The sequence below is a fragment of the Fusarium verticillioides genome, chromosome 4, assembly GCF_000149555.1.
Source record: "Fusarium verticillioides 7600 chromosome 4, whole genome shotgun sequence".
Lineage (NCBI taxonomy): Eukaryota > Fungi > Ascomycota > Sordariomycetes > Hypocreales > Nectriaceae > Fusarium > Fusarium verticillioides.
This window is the reverse complement of record NC_031678.1, coordinates 3689490-3712536: the sequence shown is the minus strand read 5'-3', so window position 1 is coordinate 3712536 and position 23047 is coordinate 3689490. Positions and strand designations below refer to the sequence as shown.

Here is a 23047-nt window from a genome sequence, read left to right as displayed (position 1 = left end):
ACATCGAATGATGCATGTGTGCACCTTTTAAGTTCAATATCATGTGCGTGGTGAGTTAAGAAGCGAGGCATCAACGAAAGAATGGTATTGTGCTGATAAGATAGGTAAAAAGAAATGTCCGACGCCGATTCATGAAGGTTCCCCAGTCATTACGTAAAACAGATTCATAAGCTCAAGCCTCGACCTTCTCCTCATGCATGGTATGACCCTTATCATCACTCAACACAGAGCCTCTTCTTCTCGGTGCTGACACTGCAGCCTGTGCGTCCCAGTACAGGTAAATAGCATCAGTATCGCCATCATACTCATCATCAGAGCCAACTTCAATGATGCGCCACTTGGCACGGCTTGCGCGCTCGCGGCAGACAGCATTCATGTTGGCGAACCTGACCTCAGTATCTTCTCCGCCGTAGCTCTTAATGTTTTTGACCAGGTTCTTGAGGTATGTAACAGCAGTTGTATCTAACATATTGACACGAGAGAAGTCCAAGACAACGAGACCGATGCCTGGAAGTGATGAAGGATCACTAATATTTGCTTGTTTGCGAAGACGGGCGACTCTCTTCTCTCCGACAACAGACCAGTTGCGCTCTGTCTCAGGTCCATGGCTGCCGTTGTAGAAGGCTGCATGGTAGGTCTGAATCTCATCAAGAACCTTGGATGTGTTCGAGAACGCGTTGGGGAAGATAAGGGACTCATTGAAGGTGAAGATCCTGGCGTCTTCTGGGATATGTGTTGATGAGGGGTGGTTACTTCCAGGCCAGCTTGATCTGGGACTTGACTCAACGTCGGCTCCGGTCGATGAAAGCTTGGTAAAGACTTGACGAAGGAGAATGTACACAATGTTAAAGCCAACAGCGCATCCAATGCCGACCTCGCTGGAGTGGAAGAGGGTAACCCAGAGTGCAAGCATGGAAGAGATAAAGTCTGCCAAGGAGGTCTTCCAGTAGCGATAGAAGGTCGAAGGAGGCGAGATGAGACCCCAGACAGCAGTGATGATGATGGCTGCTAGTGTTGCCTTGGGGATCCAATAGAGTGTACTAACAAGCTCGTAGACGCAGACCAAGACAACAGCCATTGTCACAACACCAGAGAGGGGAGACTTGACGTTGCATGAAGAGTTGACAGCTGTTCGGGACATGGCACCACCAACGCCCATAGCATGGAAGAAACTGTTGAAGAAGTTGGTGACACCGAGGTAGCAAAGCTCTTGACTCTGATCAGAAGTGTAGTGATTCTTGACGGCGAATGCTCGTGCAATAGCCAAGTGTTCAACGGCAGAGCCAATGAAGACAGCGATACTGCGCGCAGCCACTTCGGGGATGAGGTCAGCCTTGGGCATTGTCGGTGCTTGCTGACCCTTGGACTGAACCTTGACAACTTCAAAGAGAAAGTTATCTGGGTCCCGGTTCTTGTTGACAGCGTAACTGACACCAGTGAAGAGCACCAAAGTCAAGAATGCCCTAGTTGTGGAGAGTAGCCAGATGACTTTGTTGTCTTTGCTCCATCTCTTGCCAGACTTCTCAAGAATAGTAAGAAACAAGATTCCAGTGAAGCCAATGAGACATGCCCAGCCATTGGCATTGGGAAGCTCATTGAAGATGTCGTGGATCTGCTTTGCCGCACCATCACGGACATTGTCTTCACCAAGCAGTGAGTCCATCTGGTTAAGGATGATAGTGATGGCGATTGCAGTAATGAAACCACTGAGAACAGGGAGAGATATAAACTCGAGGAGGAACCCGAGCTTGAGAAAGCCAAGGATGAGTCCGTAAACACCCATCATGAAGGCTGTTGCGGAGGCGATCTCAGATGGAGTCCATCTGTCTTGGAGGGCGTGCACGTTCTCGGAGGTGAGGAGGCCGATAAGTGAAGTTGGACCGGTTGAGACATCTAATCATCGTTAACACAGATCTGTTGTTGAAGGTGATCGTTAATACATTACCCTTAGTGGATCCCATAAAAGCGTAGATAACAGCTGGAAGCCAACTTGACATCAACCCATACTCAACTGGGATATCTGCAATCTTTGCATAAGACAGACCCTGAGGAATCAACATGAGACCCAGAGTAAGTCCAGCAATGAGATCATTAACAATCCATCGTGGATTGTACTTCGGCAACCATCCGACAATGGGCACCTTATCGCTAAGGTACTGCACAGTTCCAGATGGTAAAGCTTTAACTCCCTTGACTCCTAGTCTCGCTGCCCGATTCCAAGTGACATCGTTGCGAACGTCTGACTTGGCTTTATCGAGCAGTTTCATACTGGTGTGATCAAGATGGCAGAGTATTCAGTAAAGGTGTGGTTTTTTCGAGTCTGGAAATTCGAGTCCAGAGCTGACGTTTTGCGGATTGATATAGCCATACGCTAAAAATAAGTCTATCTATCTGAAGCTACCGAATCGAGGCAGCTCTATCTCAGGATCAACTAACTAGTCGTCATGTGTAAGTTACACTGACAGACGTGAATGCTTTAGAGGGCATCACATCAACCCCCTCTACCGGTGACCATTCGCCGTACACCCTCCCCTCATCACCACTGCACCGCGGATTGGGCACATATATAAATGCGACACTCTGTCTTACGGGCGTATGTCCCCATGCAGGAATCATCGACAGAAGGATGTGCCTCGATACCGAACACCGACAGATATCCATTCAATCCGAGAACAAATCAATTCAATTGAGTTCGACCGTTGTATCACACAGGTTGCTTACACGGCGTGTGTTAGCAGCCAGTAAGCTGACCTTGGGCTTCTGCCGGAGTCGCTTAGCCGGGTCTGGGAGGGTTGCGTACAAGGGGGGACAAACATGTCCGCTGACCACATGATGATGGGGGTACCGAGATCGACGCCTAATAAAGTCCGGGGGTGAAGATCAGTGGTGGAAGTTACATCGATACAACTTCGCTTGAAACGGGGACCCCAGGGTCTGCTGGACTTTGGTACATGGGATGAAAAGCCTGCATGACTAGGATACCACGAAAGAGGCGTATACATCACGAGTCATAACGTGGCGTATAGTGCGCATCAGCTTTGTAATTTCTGAACTTCCTAAAGTGCTCTGGTGTAATACTAAAAAGTCTAGACTCTAAAGATAGGACCCTGTCAAACAAGCGGATTGTCGAATCACACAAGTAGAACCGATAGCTTCGTTCAAGACCCCTCTTCTGCAGGCCACGCCGCCCAACCAAACATGACAGTAATCTTGAGTACAGCGGCTACCCACAGCGCACCAGAAGTTCCCAGCTCGCTCTTTGCAATGAGTCCTCCAATTATAGCGCCGATGAGGAGGAGCATCGGTGCTGCGACACGCCTGTTTCTCTCCGCATTGACGAAAATGCTCTCAAACAGTTCCGCATCGGAGAACAAGTCGCAGTAGATGCTTGTGAGAACAACACTAGTCAAAGCGTTGAACTTGAGCGCACGACTCGCAACAGCTTGCCCGCAGCTTTGGAACGCCACGAGAGCTATTGGTACGATGACGTACCAGGGTGTATCATCTGGGCCTGCGCCTTTAGGGCCCCAGGTAACGATACAAGCAGCTGCAACGATGAAGACTGTTTGAATGCCAAAAGACAAGCAAAACACCCATTTTCGCCTAGGTGTTGGTGTAAACACCCTGTGCAGACGGCTAAAAAAGAATGAACCGATACAAAAAGCCAGAATTGAAGATCCCGACTTTTTCCAGCGATTAGTCCCAGCCGTAGGTCCAAGACCCAGATAAACCGTATTTCCTACAAACGTCAGATCAGATCAGATTCGACGGAAGGAAAGATTTACCGGTCTGCATAGATACAAAGGCACCCCATGTTGATATGGAAGCACTGTCGAGAATGCCTGTTATGATGTAGCACGCCAGAAGCATAACATCAGCCCAATCTCGGCGGACATCAGAACCTAATCTCTCGCGCAACCAAGATCTAGATCCTGGCTTCGGAGTGAGCAGAGCCTGCGTTTCATCGCTCTGTGCGGAGATGCCGTTTTCAGCTCTGCTCTCACCGTTGGTGATTGCGCCGTATGGTTGAGACATTGGTGGTGGTAAGATTGCTTGCTGTGTTGGGATGATGATGTGAAAGTGGTTCGAGATATGCGTTTCTTTGTAACGTCGGTTAGAAGAGGGGCATAAATAAACGAAAATTACGATTAAAGTCGAAGCACCAGCCAAGCAAAAACGATCAACGAAACAAGGCCCCTTCCCCAGACTCTCCGCGTCTTCACCGAGCTAAGACAAGGTTGTCAAACAAGGCCAAGCTTAGCTCCGCCCTTAAAAGATAGTGCTTGACTTGCTTGGCTTAGTTCGCTCCCGATCGTTTACATACTTGCAGGGGGAGAGGCACCTATTCTTGGCATAAGCGGGGAAATCTCGCCCAAATCCCGGGTCTAGTTTTATCTCCGGCTTACACCTTACCCCACGACCCGGATTCTTCTTTTGATTCAATTGCACGCTATCACGGCGTCATCTTTACACACCATCTTGTCTTCCCCTCCTTTTTACCACGTTGAGTATACGGCTCTAGCTGATCACACCGCAACAGGCTACGCGCCAGCATGTAACGCCCTGAGAGCTTGTTACATGTGCTTAGTGATACGCCGCATCCATACATATTGGGACTTGTACAGTGATACCATGTAGGCAGGGTTGGTTACTTGTTTGACTTAGAGGGGGCCAATGTGCCGGATAACCGATCCCCGCGTTGGCAAACGGCAGTCATCACCATCATGCGCTGTTACCCCAGACGGGATTGTATACCAAACTAGACGTAACTCGGTGATTCGCCGGTGATCGCTTTCTCGGCGTCATGAACTTCGTTTGGTGCTGTATCTTGGCATTCTTCACCCTCAACTCTGAGAAGCCTACTTAACGTGAGTGACGATTGAGCAATTGGTGCCCCCCCATCCATCCTTCATCAATGTCAACCAGATATTCATCCTGCCCAAATTAGCATTCCCTCTCTTTCCAACACGTCAAATTGTAACACTGTCTGTGACAGCCCCGCAAATATGCATCTCCCTCACCTTGCCTATCTCGCAGCCCTTTTGGACATCTGCGCGGGCGTCCCCGTAGAGGACAGTCCTCGCCAGAGGCTCCTCAAAGGTCTGGGACTACCACCCAACTATCGCGGTGTGACGGGCGGCAAGAAAGTGCCGTTCACGCCGGGCCACAGAGACCCAATTGATAAGCCCGTCGACTCTGTCGGCGAAGAGCTCGATCCTCTGCCCTGGCGCAATGGTCTCGGAGCTTCTGTTTTGGGACCGTGGAATGAGGCGCGCTCGCGCCAGAATCCTGATCTCGTTAGACCACCTAGCACTGATCATGGAAATCTGGCCAACATGCGCTGGAGCTTTGCGGACTCGCATATTCGCATCGAGGTTTGTGCAGATAAATGTGATTTGCAATAGATTTACTAATTTGAGAACAGGAGGGCGGCTGGACCCGCCAGACCACCATTCGCGAGCTGCCAACGAGTGTTGAGCTTGCGGGCGTGAATATGCGTCTTGGTGAAGGCGTTTATCGCGAACTTCACTGGCATCAGGAGGCCGAGTGGGCCTACGTGCTGGACGGAGAAGTCCGAGTCACGGCTCTTGATTACGAAGGTGGAAACTTCATTGACGACTTGAAGAAGGGAGATTTATGGGTAAGTAAGCGGGTTCTGTGCTGATCGTTATCTAACAATGTGCAGTACTTCCCTAGCGGAGTTCCTCACTCCCTGCAGGGTCTGAGCCCAAATGGAACAGAATTCCTTCTTATCTTTGACAACGGGCACTTTTCTGAGGAATCGACCTTTGTTCTCACAGATTGGCTGGGTATGTTTCCACCCGATTCTGAGAATACACGTAGCTAACACGAGCAGCTCATACGCCAAAGTCTGTGATCGCCAAGAACTTTGACCTGGATCCTGAGGTCTTTGCTCGTCTTCCCGAGAGTGAGAAGTACATTTTCAAGGGTCGCACGCCCGGCCCCATCAAAGACGAAGCTCCCAAGGGCAAGAAAGCCAAGAAATCCAAGTACAATTTCACCCACCGCATGCTCGACCAAGAGCCTCTCAAGACAAGTGGAGGTCAAGTCCGCATCACCGACTCTAAGAACTTCCCCATCTCCAAGACCGTGGCTGCAGCCCACGCCATCATCGAGCCCGGTGCCATCCGCGAGATGCACTGGCATCCCTCCGCTGATGAGTGGTCATTCTTCATCAAGGGACGCGCCCGCGTGACAATCTTTGCTTCTGAGGGTAACGCACGAACATTTGACTACGTTCCCGGTGATGTCGGCATCGTTCCCAAGAATATGGGACACTTTGTTGAGAACATTGGAGATGAACCCATTGAGATGCTGGAGATCTTTAGGTCTGATGAGTTTAGAGATATTTCGCTGTTTAAGTGGATGGGTGAGACACCAAAGAAGCAGGTCATTGATACCCTGTTTGCGAATGATCCCAAGAACGCTGCCAAGTTCTGGGATAGAATCAAGGATGCGGATAATGATGTTATCACCAAGCCTGACTTTATTAGATCTAAGCCTGAAGCTGATGAGGAATTGTAAACTCCTTCATAAAGATTGCATAAGCAACTGGTTTGGAAGAATGTATAGAAGACAGATAAATATATTGGTTCTCATGATTCTTGATATAAGTGACATATCGAGAGTGAGGCCAAAATTGACAGATTCGAAAGCGCCACGACGGTAGGCAACGTCGTAGGGTCAGTACAAGTGGTATGTCACATTGGAACATGTTGTTGTCTTGAGAAGTGGTGTGTTAAGCGGGATCCTGATTTGCCCCTCGTATTATGTATTTGGCGTTTGGCACTTAAGCAAATCGAGAATTAAAGATACAGAATGTTAACACTCTAAAATAGAACTTATAGAGTTAATAGATAGTCGAAGTTTAACCTCGATCGAAAAGCAAGACATTTAACTCATGCAAAGTCGCTTAATAAATCGTCGCTCTCTTTATCCTCTTGTCTTACCCTGGAGATTGGCAATTTCATTGTGAGACATTGAGTGGCCCCACCCGCGATTTGAACAGTCACTAAGCCTGCGAGCGCAAACTCCGACAGGCGAACCTTGTACCCTCAGAAACATTTTGCTTGCAGCGCTTCCGACATCCGGAGCTTCTGCGTAGACGTTCAATAGCTAATGTGCCAGAGCGACGCGCACAATCATTTCGCGCAGTAGCTGCTTTCGATGACTAATCATACCTTGGTTGCGTGGTCTAGTTGGTTATGGCATCTCGCTCACACCGAGAAGGTCCCCGGTTCGATCCCGGGCGGAACCATTCTTTTGCCAATTGTCATTGCTATTTCTTTTTTCCTTCAGCAAAAACATACAAGTGATCTCAAGATCCAAAAGCGTCATAATGTTTAAGTAAGTGTAAATGTCAATTGAATAAAAACCGGCTTTATCAAGAGGAGTCATTTGAATGCATGGCATAATGTATCCAAACTCTGACATACAGTTCTTTCCCAGTACCAGTCGTGCACCCTCCAGTCGTGCAGTCTCATCATCATTAAACCTCCTTACAAAGCGCTACTGTAGGTCAAGCTCTATTTCATCATCTTCATGTCATTCCCTTGGCGTAACCAGTTTTGTCATGACGCGACCCATCCACGCAAAAATCTCCCAAACTCCTCCCTCAAGGATCAGCAACTGGAGCTGAACTTCCGTCTCCACACCTTCTATAATCTCTCCAACTGATCGCCCGGGAGTCTGTGCGACGGTCTTGGCAGGTTTGGTCTCGGTAGGCGATGTCGCATCTTGCGGCGTAGCTGCATGAGGTACAGGCTTCTTAGACTCACTCGCATAATACACGCTGAAAAGGGCAGCGCGAAGAGAATACGGATATCCACCACAAGGTTTCCTAGCCCATCGAAAAGAACACATTTCTTCTGGAACGCGATTAGGAGAATGTTTCGACACGGTAGCGTTCGTGCAAACACATTGCTTGTCGTACATCATCAATGTCTTCGACTTCAGATATCTGCAAGCGCGCCGACAGCTCTGAACACCACTGCCCTCACCTGGAAATACGGCATCACTGGGCAACTTGAACGTCCAACCCAAGCAATCTGGTATCGGATTATCAGGCAACTGATCCTGATCAGGCCAAAGCTCGCTCTTCAGACCAGTATTGATAGCACTGTAGCTTCCGAATCTTTCGCTGCCGCAAGCGACAAGATCAGTTGGTTTGCCTGGGCAAGGGTTCATACAATAATGATGGAAGCCCCCGACAGACGCAGCCTTTGACCAATCATCACTTGAACCTGCCCTTTATCACGCATCTTACAAGGATCTTCACATCCATCTGGGTTCAGATGGCAATTAAAGCCACCATTCAGCGCTAGTAGCCTATTTTCTTCTTATGGTAAATGGAACCGGAACACACTTCCAGATATTGCCCTAACCTTTACCTTTCAATATACCACTCCTCCAATAGGCAGATCTTTCCAAGACGCTCGATGAGATTCAAATAAGTCTTGATATCGACGAGCGGTCACTACTGCCGTCCAATTTACTAGACCTTCTATACTCAAATTCTCTGCCTTGCCTCCCGGCACTTGGCTATCAGCGTTACTTCGTGGCGGATCAACCTTGCCAATCATCCCCGGCTTTAACTGCAAGCCGCAGACTTCCATGGACACAGCCTATTAGCATGTAGACATTCTGTAAAGTATGTCACGGCGTAGACTGCTCTGCATTACTTAGAGATTGCTGGTACCAGTTGACGATCCCAACCGAGCCAATGGACACCCCCTATATCGAGTCATTTTTGATGCAGGTATGGACGGGTGTCTTGCATCTAGTATCAGTCGCTCACCAGTCGTCAGTAAACTAATGTGGGATCTGCTTCAGCGTATAATAATCTGTTGTAAGGGATTAGTGCATACAAGGTAGCCTGAGAATACGCCTTGAATAACTCAACTGAGCAATGCGCCGGAAAAGGCTGTCACCGAACAGTACCTTCTCAACTGTATATAACGCATGTGGCTCACAACTTAGACACTGTACCAAAATGCCGAAAGAATTACGACAGTAAGAAGCTGGGCACCCCAACGTAACTTGACAGTGCTGCCTTTCTCAGCTTAATCTAGGGTACAATCGTTTTCACAAAGAGTATCTGGCTGGTCAGTGCCAAGCTCACTAGGCAAGGAAGCATCGCGTTTATGCATCTAGACCCATGCTATTCTCATGATGATACCTTTGATGGCGACTACTTCTTCAACTAGACTGACTGTAGTACGGGCGTCCCCTGGCCATGCTGGAATCATATTCGCTCTCGTAGCTCATGGCCGGGTTTCAGACGCTGACGTGGCTGTTAGTTTTACAAAGAATAACTGTGGTCACAACTGTACGCTTCTCGTTGCCGCTACGCCAATTAATGCTGTCTATATCAGCTTTTCCTGTGGATCGATGGGCTGGCCGAGGAGCGTGGTGCCAGGCCACCGTCCCACCACAACCGGCACTGCAGCTTCCGGAATGATGCCTCCCACGATATGAAATGGCATGACGGTGCGGGTAGAGAGTCTTCCAATTATTGGAAAAGCCCAAGACCAGCGAGTCGCCAAAGCACTTGTGTCAGTTACAATACCGATAAGCCTCTCAACCAGGCATCTCGATTTCCTGATAGACAGCAATTCGCCACGAATGCTCGATCTCAGACGTGTCGTTGAGCGAATTAATGAACTGATGGACGAGAAGGACGAGCGAGCGCATCATGAAGACCACAGCCGATGCTGAGCTAAATACTGAGTATGAAAGCGTCCGAGATCCCAAAAGGGAGTTGCCCAAGTTGCTAACTACTTAGTCGTGGAGGCATTGGAATCGTTACCTACCCAGGACCCGCCTCTTTGGTAGCATAAGAGGTTGGGATATTATCGGGAGGTAGATCGCGCCCCTCTGCTAAAGGCGAGAGGTCTCTTTGCATATGCAGGACCTCCTTAAGAACATCAACACTATGGCTATGGCGGCGAAAACCGAGCGGCTCGGGATGTTAGTCAATTTAACCAATAAAAGGGATTTAGTGGATAAGATTGACCACTTCTCTCTTTTCATAGAATAAAAGAAAACTATAGCCTCTGGTTTATATATAGTGAGAATTCAGCTGTATTTATTTAATACCTACTTCACTCGTTCAGTACATAGTTATCGCTTCTAAGTGTGGCGATCATCTTGGCTGATGCCCTTTGTAACTTGGAATCGAACTGGTTGTAAGTCCAGACCTATACTTGTGCTAGTCGGTATACCCTCCAACCTCGTCCAAGAACTTATAGTATCTCGGGCCCTTGGCGATCCTCCATCTCTTTCCAAATAGCAGAAGAGGAATAGCGGCAAGGACCGACAACAATACCATGACGCCATAGCATGTCATGGTCCAGCCGTAGCCAGAGGCTTCGATAAAAGGCTGGACAGAATACGAGATGGCGAAATTGACCATTGAGGAGCACATAGCCAGTACAACGACTAGCTCTCCAGATATCTAGGATTGTCAGTCTTCTTCTTGATATAGGATCGGTTCAACGACTCACTCCTGGGAAACAGTCCATTGCATACGCAGTAGCAATCGTGCAAGCTCCAACCTGATGTGAGATCATGGCGCCGATACCTATGGCGATGGTGATCCAATGGGCCTCTGTCTGGGCACCCCAGCCATAGAGCATGTACCCGACCGCAGCGAAGACGAAGCAAGGAACAAGCGTGTAGAGTCGCATCTCAGGTTCTTTGAGACCACCGTTTCGTCGCGCCAAAGCAATGACGACTTGATCGCTTAGCACACCGATACCCCAACCAATGATGTCTCCTATCAAAGCGGCAAAGAACACAAGCCCGGTATTGGTGGTACTAAAGTTGTAAGGAGGTTCTGTCAGGATCTCGGATATGGTGTTGAAAGAGACGATACCGGCGGTGGCCCCGAAGGCATAGATGAACGCGGCCTAGGTTTGTTTATTAGTGAAGGATATTGGGGAGTTGACAGAAATACTTACGATGACGACGTTGGGAAAGCCCCAGAGAAAGAAGGGACGGCGGAAATACTGCCAGAAAGTCGTCTTGTTCTGAGGAAACCTCACCCACGGCTTCAAGATCTGTTGGTAAGACCGCTTGGGAAAGTCATCGATCATGCCGTTGGCCTGGCTCGGAACTGGCCTGAGCTCCAACCTCTTTCCTTCGGTAGATTTCTCCGCTGTCTCTTCATCCTTCTGAGAAGGAAGGGGAGCCGCTTGCAACCCAGCGAATAGGAAGCGAGGGAACAGTGTCTCCTCAAAAGTAAACGTGAAGGCAATTAGTACGAATGCAAAGATGAATCCAACGATATTCTGCGACCATCTCCATCCGACGGTGTCGGACATGCTACCACCAGAGATAAGGCCCAAACTGCGATGAGGTCAGTAAAAAGCCTTTACAGGCGTCAGTAACGGATACTCATACATAGAGCCAAGCTGCTGAGCAAAGAGATATACTGAGAGCATGCGACCACGTTCATGAACAAAAAACATATCGAAGATCTACACCTCAAGTCAGTGACATTGCCAGAGATTACACCGATAGGCACCCTACGGTAAGTTGAATGATTGCTTGATACGCAGAAGTCCCGATTCCGTTTACAATCATGTTAAGCATCCACTGAACTGTTCCCTCGATGGCAGCAAGCCAAAAGCCGGTGGCGAGACACAGGCATGTTGTCGCGAGGAAGACTAGCTTTCTGCCAAGGATGTTGGCGGTGGGCATCCACCAAATATTGACGAATCCCTTGAACGGTGAGTGGTATAAATCAAGAGGGGACGAAATCTGACATACGAGAAGAAGATAGTTCAAGGCGCTGCCGCCGTTCATGTTTGTCAGAGTGACGCCTGTATCTTCACTGACAGTAGTCCAAGCTGCTATTATCTTATCAGTAACGTTGATTGAGGAGGGGTATTAGAGCACTAACCTCCGAGAGTGTTTTCACCGAAGGAAAAGGCGCAAGCGTAGAGTGCGACTAGGAGCAGCTGATAATACTTCTTTCGCTTCGACCACGTCTGTACCACCGTCAGCAATGTATGGCGAAGGGCACCGAACGCGACTCACGAGCGGATCGCTTCCACAGCTCGTTGGCTGTGGAATGAGAACAATATCAGATTGTCCAACATGATCGCTGTTCTCCAACTTGTGATTCACTTTCGCTCCTGTTAGCTGCTGTCAAGGCCAGAATGAATGTGCTTGCATACCGTCAATGAGTTGTTCAGTCCCTGGAACAGTTTCACGATCTATCTGCAGAGCCATGACTAAGATTATATTGCGCTGATAATCTGTAATGGCTTGTCGATGAAAACGAATTGAAGGTGCCACGAGGGTGATTTATAATTCTAGCAATGGATTTGCTGGTTGCAGTCTCCGGATGTTTCATTCCGACGTCGCTTATCAGTTGGTAAAATGTTGATAGTAGCTCGGATACAACCTTGAAGGTCCAAGCGAGGGAGGCAGCTCACCTGATAACAGCCACATCGGATAGTCGCCGAAAAGCGCCTCTCTAGAATCTGGGGTAACGACTAGTGAAGATGAAGGGCGTCTTAATCTCTATCTTTACCCCACCTTTACAATGGAGTCTGATCCTTCGAAGTTCACTAGTCTTTCGCGAACGTAGTCCGCTTACAAGATGGCCATTGTCACGTAATAGCGCGGTGGGGAATGCAAAATGACTTGGATAGCGGAACATCGAATTGGGGAATATGCAACCTACCTTCTAAAAGCAGTAAGATCCAGGCCAATCTCAAGATGATATTGGTATCTCTCATAACAGAATATCGATGTCAAGCCACGATTGATAGTCTGCCCCGCGTTCGGCTGGACCTTCGCTGCGCTAAGCAATTGAAACTTATCTCGATGGCTACCTCAAGTGCCTTATCAAATTCACGCTTAATTTCCATCTCAACGTCATGTGCTTATTAGATTCTGAGTGGTTCAGCCTCAAGCCCGCTCCGGTTACATACAGACACAATGATTCCACATATTACGCCTGTCGAATGGTAGCAGTTGCACTCGCTAATCTCAGCTCCGGGTGCTGATAAGTGGAATGTTCAACTCATAGATAAAGCGGCAAGCATGCACAGTGCCAAATGAGAAAGAGAGGGGCACAGGTTTGGCAGATAATTAGAGATATCGTATTATATACTATGAAGTTGGATATCATGGATCCGAAGGACACGGCCGGCAGATCATCACTGCCTTGTCTCAATAGACTGAGAGACGAACGCGGTGCTCTCAAGCAATCGTCAATCAAGAGTGGTCGTCCAAGATTTAACACTTCCCCTTCTCGAAAGTAGTCCTGCGAGATGTTAGCATCAGTCATTTTAGTAGATATCAATGGGGGAACTTACTCTGTGTGCCAGCTCTTCATGCGTCCCTGACCTCCCTCGGGACACTTGGAGATAGGAAGAACGAGGTTTCGCTGACACTCCTGAGAAGGAAGACCCTGACGAATTCCCCACTCATTGTAGATCTCAAAGATAAACTTGCCATCACCGGACGGCGCGTTGACACACTTGGTCCTCTTCTCACCAATATTGTAAACGCCTTGCGCGCCATTGCTACACCACTCAGTAGCAGCCTTCGCAGCAGCAACCTTGTTACTTCCCCAGGGGAGAATATTCTCGCTACCGTAGCAAGCTGCAATCTCAGGGTACTCAAAGCCAATGGTGCGAACGCAAACGTTGGCGTCGGCCCAGAGGCTAAGGCAGTCATTGCCGACAGTAGGGTTCCATTCCTTGAACTGGTCAAAGGAGATGCCGAATTGGGCGGAGATCTGGAGGCAGTTATCGCCGGGCTTGACGTAGTAGAAAACGTCGCAGTTGTCGACCATGCCGGGCTGGATAGGGAGGGGAGTGGTGATGCCGTTGTCGCCCTTGATAGACTCAATGGCCGTGGCCTTCTTGGCTGTAGCGCTGGGGCCGGCAGCGAGGGCACCTGCGCTGGTGGAGAGAAGAGTTGTAATGGTAGTGAACTTCATTTTGACGGTCAAGTCTGGATATGGAATTTGTTGTATGGTTGTTCCTTGAATGGCTGATTGAGCTCGACAAATTGTCTACTGTTGGCGGAGACTTCTCTGCTTTATATAGATTTTCATCATCAGTATCACCCTCCGATTCAACCTTGCCGAGCAAAAAGTATCTCTCAAAGCCTTCGGTGTATACCCATAGCCGTGCCATTTTCATAGGACTAATGCAGGGCAAATTAGGCTGCTGCCGCCCGCACCGACAAAAAGTCCCCTGAAAATCACATTCTCACCAGTAACGACCATCGCCAAGGTGAGGTTGGTTCGTTTGTAGAAATAACCGAACGTCTTGGCGTGAGGCACGGAGCGGCACGGGTGGATCGGTCAAATATTTCCGCATCCCGGATGACTCGAAAAGTCGTATCATTAGAGCCCTATGAGGCCTAAGGCTGACACCCGAGGGCCCGGAGAATTCTTTTACGATGTGGAGATTTGGAGTCTCTTGCGGTGTGAAACGGAGAATGCTACCATTGCGACCCCACCAAGGTCGGGGATTGCCTGCTTGGGAAGGCAGTGCGAGGTTTTTGGTATGCTACGTTGTATTCAAGGTAAGCTTCTATTCAGCCGCAGACTAGTTTATGAGGAATGATCCTTAGAGCTGCAATTGACCTCGTATTGAATAGATATATAACGGTACTTAAGAACGCTAAGCCAATAGGACAACACACGTGTGTCGCCAGAGTAAGATCGTAACGTTCAACATTTGGTCAGCCGTTCAGGGAAATCCACGACACGACTCAATGCTGCCATGCCGCCTAATCCTCCTTTACAATCTCTGAACTTCGAAGGGCATGGTATTCCGCCGTTGGGCGAGTGCCCTCCAACGTCTGAACAGCCGCCAGCCGTCGAGCATTTAGAAGATCCAAATTGATCTGAGGCCCCGTGAAGGAGCCCTTTTTCGTTGTGAACCAGAGGGCTATGACAAACGCTACCAGTCCGGTGAAGACGACCGAGACATAGCTCATGTTCTCGGGCGTGACGGGCATGGTAGTCGGGAAACAGTACAGGATATCGAGAAATACTACCCATGCGACTGAGATGCCATTGATGGCAGCGCCGTATCTACCGAGACTGAAGTACCGAATTGGCAGGACACGATCACGCCCTCGGTAAAGGAGAACAGCTTGGGGAATGACGCAGGAGGTTTGGAGAAAGATGATGGCCGCACTGACCATGGCAGAAAATGCGGTCGACGAACCGAGGAATATGAGACCGTATAGCTAAAAGATGGGGTGAGTGAGATGGAAAGGGCATAGTTGGTAGATATGTACTAACAGTAATGAAAACAGCAGAAAGAAGCAATGCGTTGACAGGAACTTGGAACCTGGGATGAACGCGGCCCCAAAACTGTGAGTATGGCAAGGCGCCGTCACGTGAAACGGCCCAGAGCGTACGAGACGAAGTTGTCGCTATAGGGTCAGCGCGAGCTTGGTCGTGGGAAAGAAACGTACCATTGGCCACCAGATTAGCAAAGAAGCAGAACGCGAACAGCGACATCAGTACCGACGCAGCTGGTCTAGACCCTGTTCCTTGATAGTAAATCTCAAAGAGCGGCAACCCAGTCGTTGTGTTGAGCACAGCTGGCAAATCGGAAATGGCATACATCAGAGCCGCTGCAAAAGGGAACGCGGTCAGTAGACCCATGAGTAACGGATATATCATGACTTTGGGCACGTTCTTGGCTGGATTTGGTATCTCTTCACAAAGATGAGCTCCGCAATCACTGCCTAGAAATGCATAAACTGCATTACCCACTGCCAACATGAATGCAAACCCGTCACTTGACCAGCCTGTTCGGTTGGTAGTATCGGTGAAGATAAATTCAGCTGACGAATGTTCTTTCGTTACGACAAAGAGCGTAATCGTAGTCGCGCTGAGAGTTAGGACAGATAAGATGAAGACCATCTTGTTGAAAAGAGGAATCCACTGCGCTGTGAAAATATTGGCGGCTGTGGCGATCCATATTAAAGCGACGTATATCAGATACTGGTGCCATCGCTTTTGATCCCAGTCTGGATGCCATGCACCAACGATATCGAGGATCATAGATGAGACGAAGTTGGAGACTGAGCTTGAAGCAAGCCACCAGCCGATAACGCTCATCCAACCATTTCTGTCGATAAAGTCAGGATCTCAACGTTTCACTAAACTTTGGTACTGACAGATAGGATGCGAAAGGCTTGTAGTCGTCTCGCGCAACCATAAAAGACCAATAGTACTGCGCCCCAGCAACAGGATACGCCGATGCAAGCTCAGCCATACCCAGCGACACGATGGTGGTCATCACGCCAGCGATGGGTAGCGACCATAAGGTCCCAGCGGAAGACGCCTCAGTCAAACTGATTCCGATTGAAGATCCGGTTCCGAGCCATGTACAGGTCAGAGTGAATGACAGTGCGCCTAAAGACCAGAGCGAGAAGCGACGCGGCATGGCTTGGACGTAGCCAGCGGCTTCTAGCTCGAGGGTATCGTCATTGCTAGCTGTGCTTGAGGATGCACGCGACATTTCGGCGCTTTGTGATACGAGGGACAAGAAATGATGAGCCGTCGGGGGAAAAGTCGGGTGATGGTCGCTACGGGTGTGCACAAGAAGCTAAATTGTAACACTAGCGCTTGAAGTCACTTGACGGAAGAAATTGAGAATTATGATACAGCGCGGGAAGGAAAATGAAGACTGGGAGATCTGGGCCCCCTCATTCTGATGCGCTGTCGATCACGAGACAATGTCTCACTTGAGTTGCACGAGATGTCCGAGTGACGCCCAATGAGAGTCTTGAGAGGCGTTGAGTTGTGCAGAGAGATAAGAGATTAGGAGATATGCTTATGCAGCTTCAGCCAAGTTTTCATAAGCAAGTTTCTCAGCTCGCGTGACGTAGCCAGTCACAAATGCCTGTGTTCAGCACCAAGGGTATTGAGTTCCGATGTTGCAATATCTGATGAATAAAGAAACTCGATTGTTTAAGATTAATCTCAAGATGAAAGCGACAACTTAGTACGGATAGTAGCCTCCCCCAGGATATCCGATCCAGCCACGCAAAAGACCGTTCAAAATCGGAAAGATGATAGATATAGCAGATACAGTTCCGATAGCCGACCCAGAGATACAAAAGTCTCCATTCATAACAGCATAGTCGAAGCCTGAACGTCGTTAGCATTCAATCACCACAGCGTGATTGGCGGTCTTACCGATCCAGAGAACCCAAGCAGACACGAATGCGCCCGTGCAAGGAATCATAGCCAACAGGCCGAGACGTCTCTTGAGAAAGCGAAGATTCCAAAGCATGGAAATACCAACAAACAGTAGTATCGCACCGCATGCGACAAGGCTGCTTGAGCCACTGCGCAGGAAAAGATTGGCATCCCCATTCGTGCCCATCGCATAAGTGTCGTACATGTCATATGTATCACAACCATCAGGCATCTCCCCAAAACCGCTGACTCTCAAGAACATAAGCGCGCCAGGAAGTGCCAAGACACCCAACACACAGTCTTGGAAGAGCACATCGGTGGCTGTATCGGTGAGAGGTTCGTAGAAGCAAGCCGATAACATGACAACTACCCATCCAACTCGAGGCTTGGTCAAGTAAAACATAATGAGCGGTCCAATGCTGACATTCAGACCAGAGGCCTTGACAGCCACCGCGCTAACAACGCATTGTACTACCGTCATGGCGATGGTCGCCAGAGTGTTGTAGGGTGTCCATGATAGAGCCTCTTTCGGTGGTCCATTGAGATGGTTATAATCCCAGAACTTGAGCTTATTTCTTGCTTTGCGATTACCAAGGGTGAGGTGCGTGACTATCGCGGAGAGGTGATTGACGATAAAGGGTAGGAGGATGAGAATAGTGGCATTGCAGTCTTTGCGGGGGAGTGAGCTGAGTCCAGTTGGGACTTGGCAATTAGGTGCATTTTTATCGCCGTAAACCATTTTGTCAGTAAGAAAAGGACTTGAGTAACGTTTCACAGAATACGGCTTTGTTAAAAATGTCCTTGGCTTTAAATGTGTTTACAAGTCGCACGACTCCAAGGACTGATTTGTTTAGCTCAACATGCCCATTCAGCCCTGCGAACAAAACGCCTGTGCATATCGCGGCAAATGATCATTTCTCCCAAGCACAAGGCCTGGACGCAGCCAATATTGACGCCAATTCGTCTGTCGCTGATCATGATTCGTCGGGGGGTGATAGTCATGGTGCCAAGACGCGGCATAGTTACAGGGGTTGGCGGAGCTGAAAATTAGGGGTTGGAGATGTCGCATTCAGCCGCTTCTTGAACTGATTTAGCATATTCATTGGAGGCATTGAGCAGGGTCCTTGTGAGAAGTGGTAGGGTCTCTGGTTCTACTTGGTCTGGATGCTGCTCATCGTCACACTGAGAAGATAAGTGATTTGATAGTGGTCTGAACGTGGCAACCTTGATAAAGCACCTCCAGTACCTGGCTGTTAGTCGGCTCCAACATATCTCATCGAGACCTTAACATCATACCCCGGTTCTGGAGAGATGATACCCAGCATCCGCACTTTATCATTCGCCTCCGGAAAAGGCTGACTCTCGCAACGCTGGACAGGCTGAATCTCATACAGCGTGACAAGGGTCGCGAGATAAACCGAAGCCGCGCTGAGAGTCATCTCAGGGCATAACGTCGTACCTCCGCCGAATAGTTTGCACTCTCTCGTCGAGTATAACTTCGGGTTGTCAATGAACCTGCCAATATCAAGGTGTTACGAGTTCTCACCCCAGTACTTCTTATCAAGTTGGAGTTGCCGATAAGGCATTATTACATCGTTGCCAGTTTTGAGCCGGAGGCCCGCGATTGTTATGTGAGTGTCTCGGACCAGACGCCGAAAGCTAGATGAGCCGCTGTGGAGTGGCTTTGTCTCGTAGTATGTCGCGTTCAGCTTTGGACATTCTTTTAGTTATTCTACGTCAGGTTGGTGGTGAATGCCTTCTTGGGAGCTGGAGCGACCCCTCTTTTGATGTCCTCCATGAGATGAGGGGTGCAAAGACTTCGAGCTAGGAGCCAGAACGCTAGAACAGATGAATTTCCATTGATGCTGCACAATTTTAGTTTGAGATTTAATACTTTCGCCTGGTATAGCTTGCACAGGACAGCAGAAATATGTCCATTGCTTACCCCAAGCTTTCGCATCTCATCCTCAGCCTTTATCACAAACAGAGCCGCATCTCGTCTTCAGTCCTGCGGCATCTCGAAACACCACTCTAGAGAATCGATAGCAGCGTCTCTGGAGTCTTAAACCGACCTCGATCTTGGATATTGCTTTTTCACGTTTTGAAAGAGTTGCGCCGTTGCGTAATTCTGTCAAGTTCTAATATGAATCCAGCGTGGAAGTTTCGGGATGAGGTTTGGGTCATGTCTGCCCGTATCAGATGCGCAATGTAGCCATAAACTATCAGGTCTATCGACCAAAATCAACACTCCCATAAACTGAGTTCAGGCAGCATTCTGACTGCTGGATCAAAAGGTGCAGGGCGGACCCTAGGTTAAGCGCAGGTGGCTAGTAATGACTTCATTCACACTGACTCCCCACACAATTGCTTAAAGTTCGTTAAGTGACATGAATAAGTAACAATCCAAACTTGAAATATTTCACGAAAGATTCTAACAGCTTAAGGCACAAAGTATCGGCACAGGTAGTCGATGGCTGGCAAGGTTCACCAGATGCACTGAAATTGAGGGTTATGCCTAGGTTTGTTACGCCAAATGGCGACGTACGAGGCGCGTGATCTGAGTTGTCAGCTGTAGGGTCTATCCATTCATATTACAGGTAACTTGTTCCCAAATTTAATTGTGGCTTTGCTAATAAGACCCTTCTAAGGACATCCATTGGCTGTAATCTTTGTCCTCATCGAACACTAACTATCCTTTCGCGTACGGATCTTAACCAAAGTTCTATCTTCCTGGGCATCTACTCCCCCCTCTATGATGTATCATTTGATTCCTTCGGCAATTGTGTCAGGTAGCTGGTATACTGCTTGAAGTGACTTTCCAAGAGTGTTATTTTGAGTTGATAGTCCCCACAGCTGATGGCTTACATCACGCGCCTCACACGCGTATCACTTTATTCTTTCTTCTTTTTCTCCCCTTACTTTGACAGTACACCAACATCTCAGCAATAACATCACTCAGCTCTGAACAGCCACACCACTTCATCATGGCTTTACAATTCGCTATAATCTATATCTTGGTCGTCGGACTCGGCATCCTCAGCGCTTACCAGTGTGGCATGTTCAATGAGTTCGTAGAGGAGGTACACAATATAGGTTTGCAAGCAAGTCCATCGTGGGGACAAGTGTTGACGAGCAGAAGATCACTGGAATCTTGATCCAGAAACAGATGACGAGGATTGGGACTCCGACGAAGAAGAAGATGATGATGATTATGATGACGATGACGAAGAATCGGGTGAGTATGCTTACTCGTGTGAATCTAGGTATACATACTAACCAACTATCCACAGATGACGGCGGCTATGCTTCTGGGGCAGTCAGTCAGCAGACTGGGAACTCTGATAAAGCGATATCCAGTAAATGAAGCTTTTCAGACACAAACCATTATTCGACAATAGCAATGCAGGTAAACTTGGAAACCATTCCTACAATGCAAATGCTAACAATCTTTCTAGATCCCACTTGAGCCAAAAGTTCGGCGGCAATGCTCACTCTTCGGGCGCCAGGCTCCAGCTTTGACAACTTTGCCTCGGGTGCAAGCCTGGTAATGTCTGCAAGCCTCGTTCATATGGCCAGAGCAAAATGTTCAGGCAGTCTTTCATGCGACCGTCAAGGATCGTGGCCATGAGTTATTATTTTTGTTACGCGATCACATCAAGTCACTCACATCTACTAATTCAGTACCAATTTACTTTGAACCACCATCTCAGATTAATTAAGGCAGCTAATAAGGCTCCGTTCAAAGGAAGAAGAACCACCATCTGTCGATCTCCATCAATATACTCTCTGTGAATATCAAGGTCAAGATGCAAATATGGGGGTAGTGATTAAAATGGATAAGATTTTCATGTTGCATCGAAACTCTCGTGGCCCATTCACAATGTCACCTCCTCCCCACAGAACACTTCACCCATGCATGAAATAGGTGGGGGAGTCAGGCAATGCGAGATAAATAATTTGACCGCCATCTGAGTTTTCTTCTGTCACAAACCATTTTACCTTTCTGCATGCAGTCAGACTGAGACCAACAGATTCTTACCTGTCAGATCTCTTGGCCTTTTTCGCTTATCCTCACGATGTCTTCGCCAAAATCTCCCGACAAGTCACCTCAGTCTCCGCCTGACGCTGTGGAGGCTTCTGAAACCCCCGCGCGAGATGGATTCATTCAGCCTGTCAGTTCATAACCTTTTGTGTTGTTTCTACTACCCTGCTGATGTACTCTTTCAGGATAATGATTCTGACTCTGCGTATTCTTTGGCGTAAGATGGCATGCACTGACACTAGGGTAGGGTTCGCTAATATGGCCTAGAACGGATGTCAGTGATACTGAGTCCTTGCGTTCGTCTATTTTGAACTACAAGTGGGTTCATGGTAGACGCTTCCATGCATATGGCGATGGAACCTATTGGTGAGAACTCAGAATCCACAAGCTGTTTAGGATACTCATAGAATTAGGGGAGCGAATGACGATCGCCAGCAAGAGGCTGAAGATTTGATGCAAGTCTCACTTCTAAACGGTTTTAATCTCATCATTTCTAACAGAACTCAGTCATGAGTTGTTTCGGGCAGTCCTCGACGGCAAGTTGTATGAAGCTCCGATCGGCAAGAATCCGCAGGTTTGTTGCTTACTATCTAGCTAAATGTCCATCCACTGACTATCGCAGAATGTACTTGATGTCGGCTGCGGCACAGGTATCTGGGCCATGTGAGTCACCTTGGTACTGCGAGAGTGCCTCATACTGATGATACCAGCGATATGGCAGACCTGCACCCATCAGCTGAAGTCATCGGTGTTGATCTCTCGCCGATCCAACCAAACTTCATCCCGCCAAACTGCAGATTCGAAGTTGACGATATTAACAAAGAATGGACATTTCCCGAAAATAAGTTTGACTTTATCCACATTCGCTACATGACAGGAACCGTGCCAGATTGGACAGAACTCCTCAAGAAGGCCCAAAGGTAGACCACGTACTCCGTCCCATCTTTACAGGTCATTCTCTAACATCATACAGGCATCTCAAGCCCGGTGGCTGGATCGAGCATGTTGAACTCTGGGGAGACGCCAGAGCTGACGACGATACCATGAGCCCCGAATCTCCGCTCAAAACTTGGGTTAAGATCTTTAATCAGGTAGCAGAAAAGGTCGGCAACCCTTTCTTTTGGAATCCCGCCGAAGAATTCGAGAAGGCTGGCTTGAAGAATATCACCGAGAAGAAGGTCAAAGTACCGATTGGTACTTGGGCGAAAGACAAGGATCTCAAGCAGTGGGGTGCATGGAACCGACAGTTCCTGCTACAAGGATTGGAAGGCTTTTCTATCCGCAGCTTGACGGAGCTTCTAGGAGTATGTCTTTTAGTTCTTTTTATGTTGTGAATGAGCTAACATGGGAACTTCAGTGGGAGTACGAGAAAGCGCAGGTCTTCCTCGTGGAGATGCGTAAAGAGCTGTTGAACCCAAAGCTTCACTCATACGTGTTGGTGTACGTTTTTAATAATCCTAAAACATAATCTGTTGAGGCTAACATATATCTGTACAGAACCACTGTATACGGTCAAAAGTCCGAGGAATAAATCAGGGGGCCTCGAGAGGTTGACGACATTGTCTGTTGCGAGGTATCATCAAGTTTATCAAGACTATGTATAGTTGCTCTTTTGGTGCATCAGCATTGCCTGCGACTGCAAAAATGATTCCGCTTGCGACGATTCCAGGATTTCTCAACAATTTAGCTTGATTAATCAAGATCTCAGCCTGCCCACTCTGCCAATATTGCAACATAGCCGTCGCCAAAGCCTAAACATTAAATTGGGCTGATTCTTCTCTTGGGACGGG

General features: G+C 48.4%; 11 protein-coding genes and 1 non-coding gene across 12 annotated transcripts; 4 read left to right on the top strand and 8 right to left on the bottom strand.

Annotated features, from left to right (window-relative positions):
• Positions 1-172: 172 nt before the first annotated feature.
• On the bottom strand, positions 173-2267 carry FVEG_12329 (hypothetical protein; the record flags this gene model as incomplete). The annotated part of the gene is made up of 2 exons (XM_018901678.1): positions 173-1893; positions 1946-2267. The coding sequence occupies 2 exons, from the start codon at positions 2265-2267 to the stop codon at positions 173-175; spliced, it is 2043 nt and encodes a 680-aa protein (XP_018760217.1).
• An 891-nt stretch (positions 2268-3158) lies between these two features.
• On the bottom strand, positions 3159-4035 carry FVEG_12327 (hypothetical protein; the record flags this gene model as incomplete). The annotated part of the gene is made up of 2 exons (XM_018901677.1): positions 3159-3739; positions 3786-4035. The coding sequence occupies 2 exons, from the start codon at positions 4033-4035 to the stop codon at positions 3159-3161; spliced, it is 831 nt and encodes a 276-aa protein (XP_018760216.1).
• Positions 4036-4895: 860 nt separating this feature from the next.
• FVEG_12326 (oxalate decarboxylase) lies at positions 4896-6546 on the top strand (the record flags this gene model as incomplete). The annotated part of the gene is made up of 4 exons (XM_018901676.1): positions 4896-5375; positions 5426-5641; positions 5687-5810; positions 5858-6546. Exons 1-4 carry the CDS (start codon positions 5007-5009, stop codon positions 6544-6546), a joined length of 1398 nt encoding a protein of 465 aa, XP_018760215.1. The 5' UTR covers positions 4896-5006.
• A 659-nt stretch (positions 6547-7205) lies between these two features.
• FVEG_17229 lies at positions 7206-7279 on the top strand. The gene has a single exon. It is a non-coding gene; the product is annotated as a tRNA-Val (tRNA).
• A 287-nt stretch (positions 7280-7566) lies between these two features.
• Positions 7567-8208, bottom strand: FVEG_17228 (hypothetical protein; the record flags this gene model as incomplete). The annotated part of the gene is made up of 1 exon (XM_018906487.1): positions 7567-8208. The coding sequence occupies one exon, from the start codon at positions 8206-8208 to the stop codon at positions 7567-7569; it is 642 nt and encodes a 213-aa protein (XP_018760214.1).
• A 2023-nt stretch (positions 8209-10231) lies between these two features.
• Positions 10232-12258, bottom strand: FVEG_12325 (hypothetical protein; the record flags this gene model as incomplete). Its single annotated transcript, XM_018901675.1, has 9 exons — positions 10232-10477; positions 10527-10931; positions 10983-11370; positions 11425-11501; positions 11554-11745; positions 11794-11876; positions 11927-12014; positions 12064-12152; positions 12204-12258. 9 exons carry the CDS (start codon positions 12256-12258, stop codon positions 10232-10234), a joined length of 1623 nt encoding a protein of 540 aa, XP_018760213.1.
• Positions 12259-13106: 848 nt separating this feature from the next.
• Positions 13107-14117, bottom strand: FVEG_12324 (hypothetical protein). Its single transcript, XM_018901674.1, has 2 exons — positions 13353-14117; positions 13107-13300 (listed from the first exon to the last, which is right to left on the bottom strand). The coding sequence occupies exons 1-2, from the start codon at positions 13979-13981 to the stop codon at positions 13273-13275; spliced, it is 657 nt and encodes a 218-aa protein (XP_018760212.1). The 5' UTR covers positions 13982-14117; the 3' UTR covers positions 13107-13272.
• A 664-nt stretch (positions 14118-14781) lies between these two features.
• On the bottom strand, positions 14782-16532 carry FVEG_17227 (hypothetical protein; the record flags this gene model as incomplete). Its single annotated transcript, XM_018906486.1, has 4 exons — positions 14782-15246; positions 15302-15435; positions 15478-16139; positions 16189-16532. The coding sequence occupies 4 exons, from the start codon at positions 16530-16532 to the stop codon at positions 14782-14784; spliced, it is 1605 nt and encodes a 534-aa protein (XP_018760211.1).
• Positions 16533-17015: 483 nt separating this feature from the next.
• On the bottom strand, positions 17016-17954 carry FVEG_17226 (hypothetical protein; the record flags this gene model as incomplete). The annotated part of the gene is made up of 2 exons (XM_018906485.1): positions 17016-17164; positions 17213-17954. The coding sequence occupies 2 exons, from the start codon at positions 17952-17954 to the stop codon at positions 17016-17018; spliced, it is 891 nt and encodes a 296-aa protein (XP_018760210.1).
• A 412-nt stretch (positions 17955-18366) lies between these two features.
• FVEG_17225 (hypothetical protein) lies at positions 18367-18654 on the bottom strand (the record flags this gene model as incomplete). The annotated part of the gene is made up of 2 exons (XM_018906484.1): positions 18367-18439; positions 18512-18654. The coding sequence occupies 2 exons, from the start codon at positions 18652-18654 to the stop codon at positions 18367-18369; spliced, it is 216 nt and encodes a 71-aa protein (XP_018760209.1).
• Positions 18655-20199: 1545 nt separating this feature from the next.
• On the top strand, positions 20200-20579 carry FVEG_17224 (hypothetical protein; the record flags this gene model as incomplete). Its single annotated transcript, XM_018906483.1, has 3 exons — positions 20200-20308; positions 20355-20450; positions 20506-20579. 3 exons carry the CDS (start codon positions 20200-20202, stop codon positions 20577-20579), a joined length of 279 nt encoding a protein of 92 aa, XP_018760208.1.
• Positions 20580-21215: 636 nt separating this feature from the next.
• FVEG_12322 (hypothetical protein) lies at positions 21216-22979 on the top strand. The gene is made up of 10 exons (XM_018901673.1): positions 21216-21387; positions 21443-21474; positions 21525-21623; positions 21671-21712; positions 21765-21831; positions 21880-21920; positions 21968-22177; positions 22231-22561; positions 22615-22697; positions 22755-22979. The coding sequence occupies exons 1-10, from the start codon at positions 21292-21294 to the stop codon at positions 22786-22788; spliced, it is 1035 nt and encodes a 344-aa protein (XP_018760207.1). The 5' UTR covers positions 21216-21291; the 3' UTR covers positions 22789-22979.
• Positions 22980-23047: the final 68 nt, after the last annotated feature.

What these genes read in the sequence shown, in the direction of transcription:
- FVEG_12322 (XM_018901673.1), top strand. Translation starts at nt 21,292, where the DNA reads ATGTCTTCGCCAAAATCTCCCGACAAGTCACCTCAGTCTCCGCCTGAC. An exon ending in CGATCGGCAAGAATCCGCAG is followed by an intron (nt 21,832 to 21,879) that starts GTTTGTTGCTTA and finishes TGACTATCGCAG; the next exon opens with AATGTACTTGATGTCGGCTG. An exon ending in CTTCACTCATACGTGTTGGT is followed by an intron (nt 22,698 to 22,754) that starts GTACGTTTTTAA and finishes ATATCTGTACAG; the next exon opens with AACCACTGTATACGGTCAAA.
- FVEG_12324 (XM_018901674.1), bottom strand. Translation starts at nt 13,981, where the DNA reads ATGAAGTTCACTACCATTACAACTCTTCTCTCCACCAGCGCAGGTGCC. An exon ending in ATGAAGAGCTGGCACACAGA is followed by an intron (nt 13,301 to 13,352) that starts GTAAGTTCCCCC and finishes AACATCTCGCAG; the next exon opens with GACTACTTTCGAGAAGGGGA.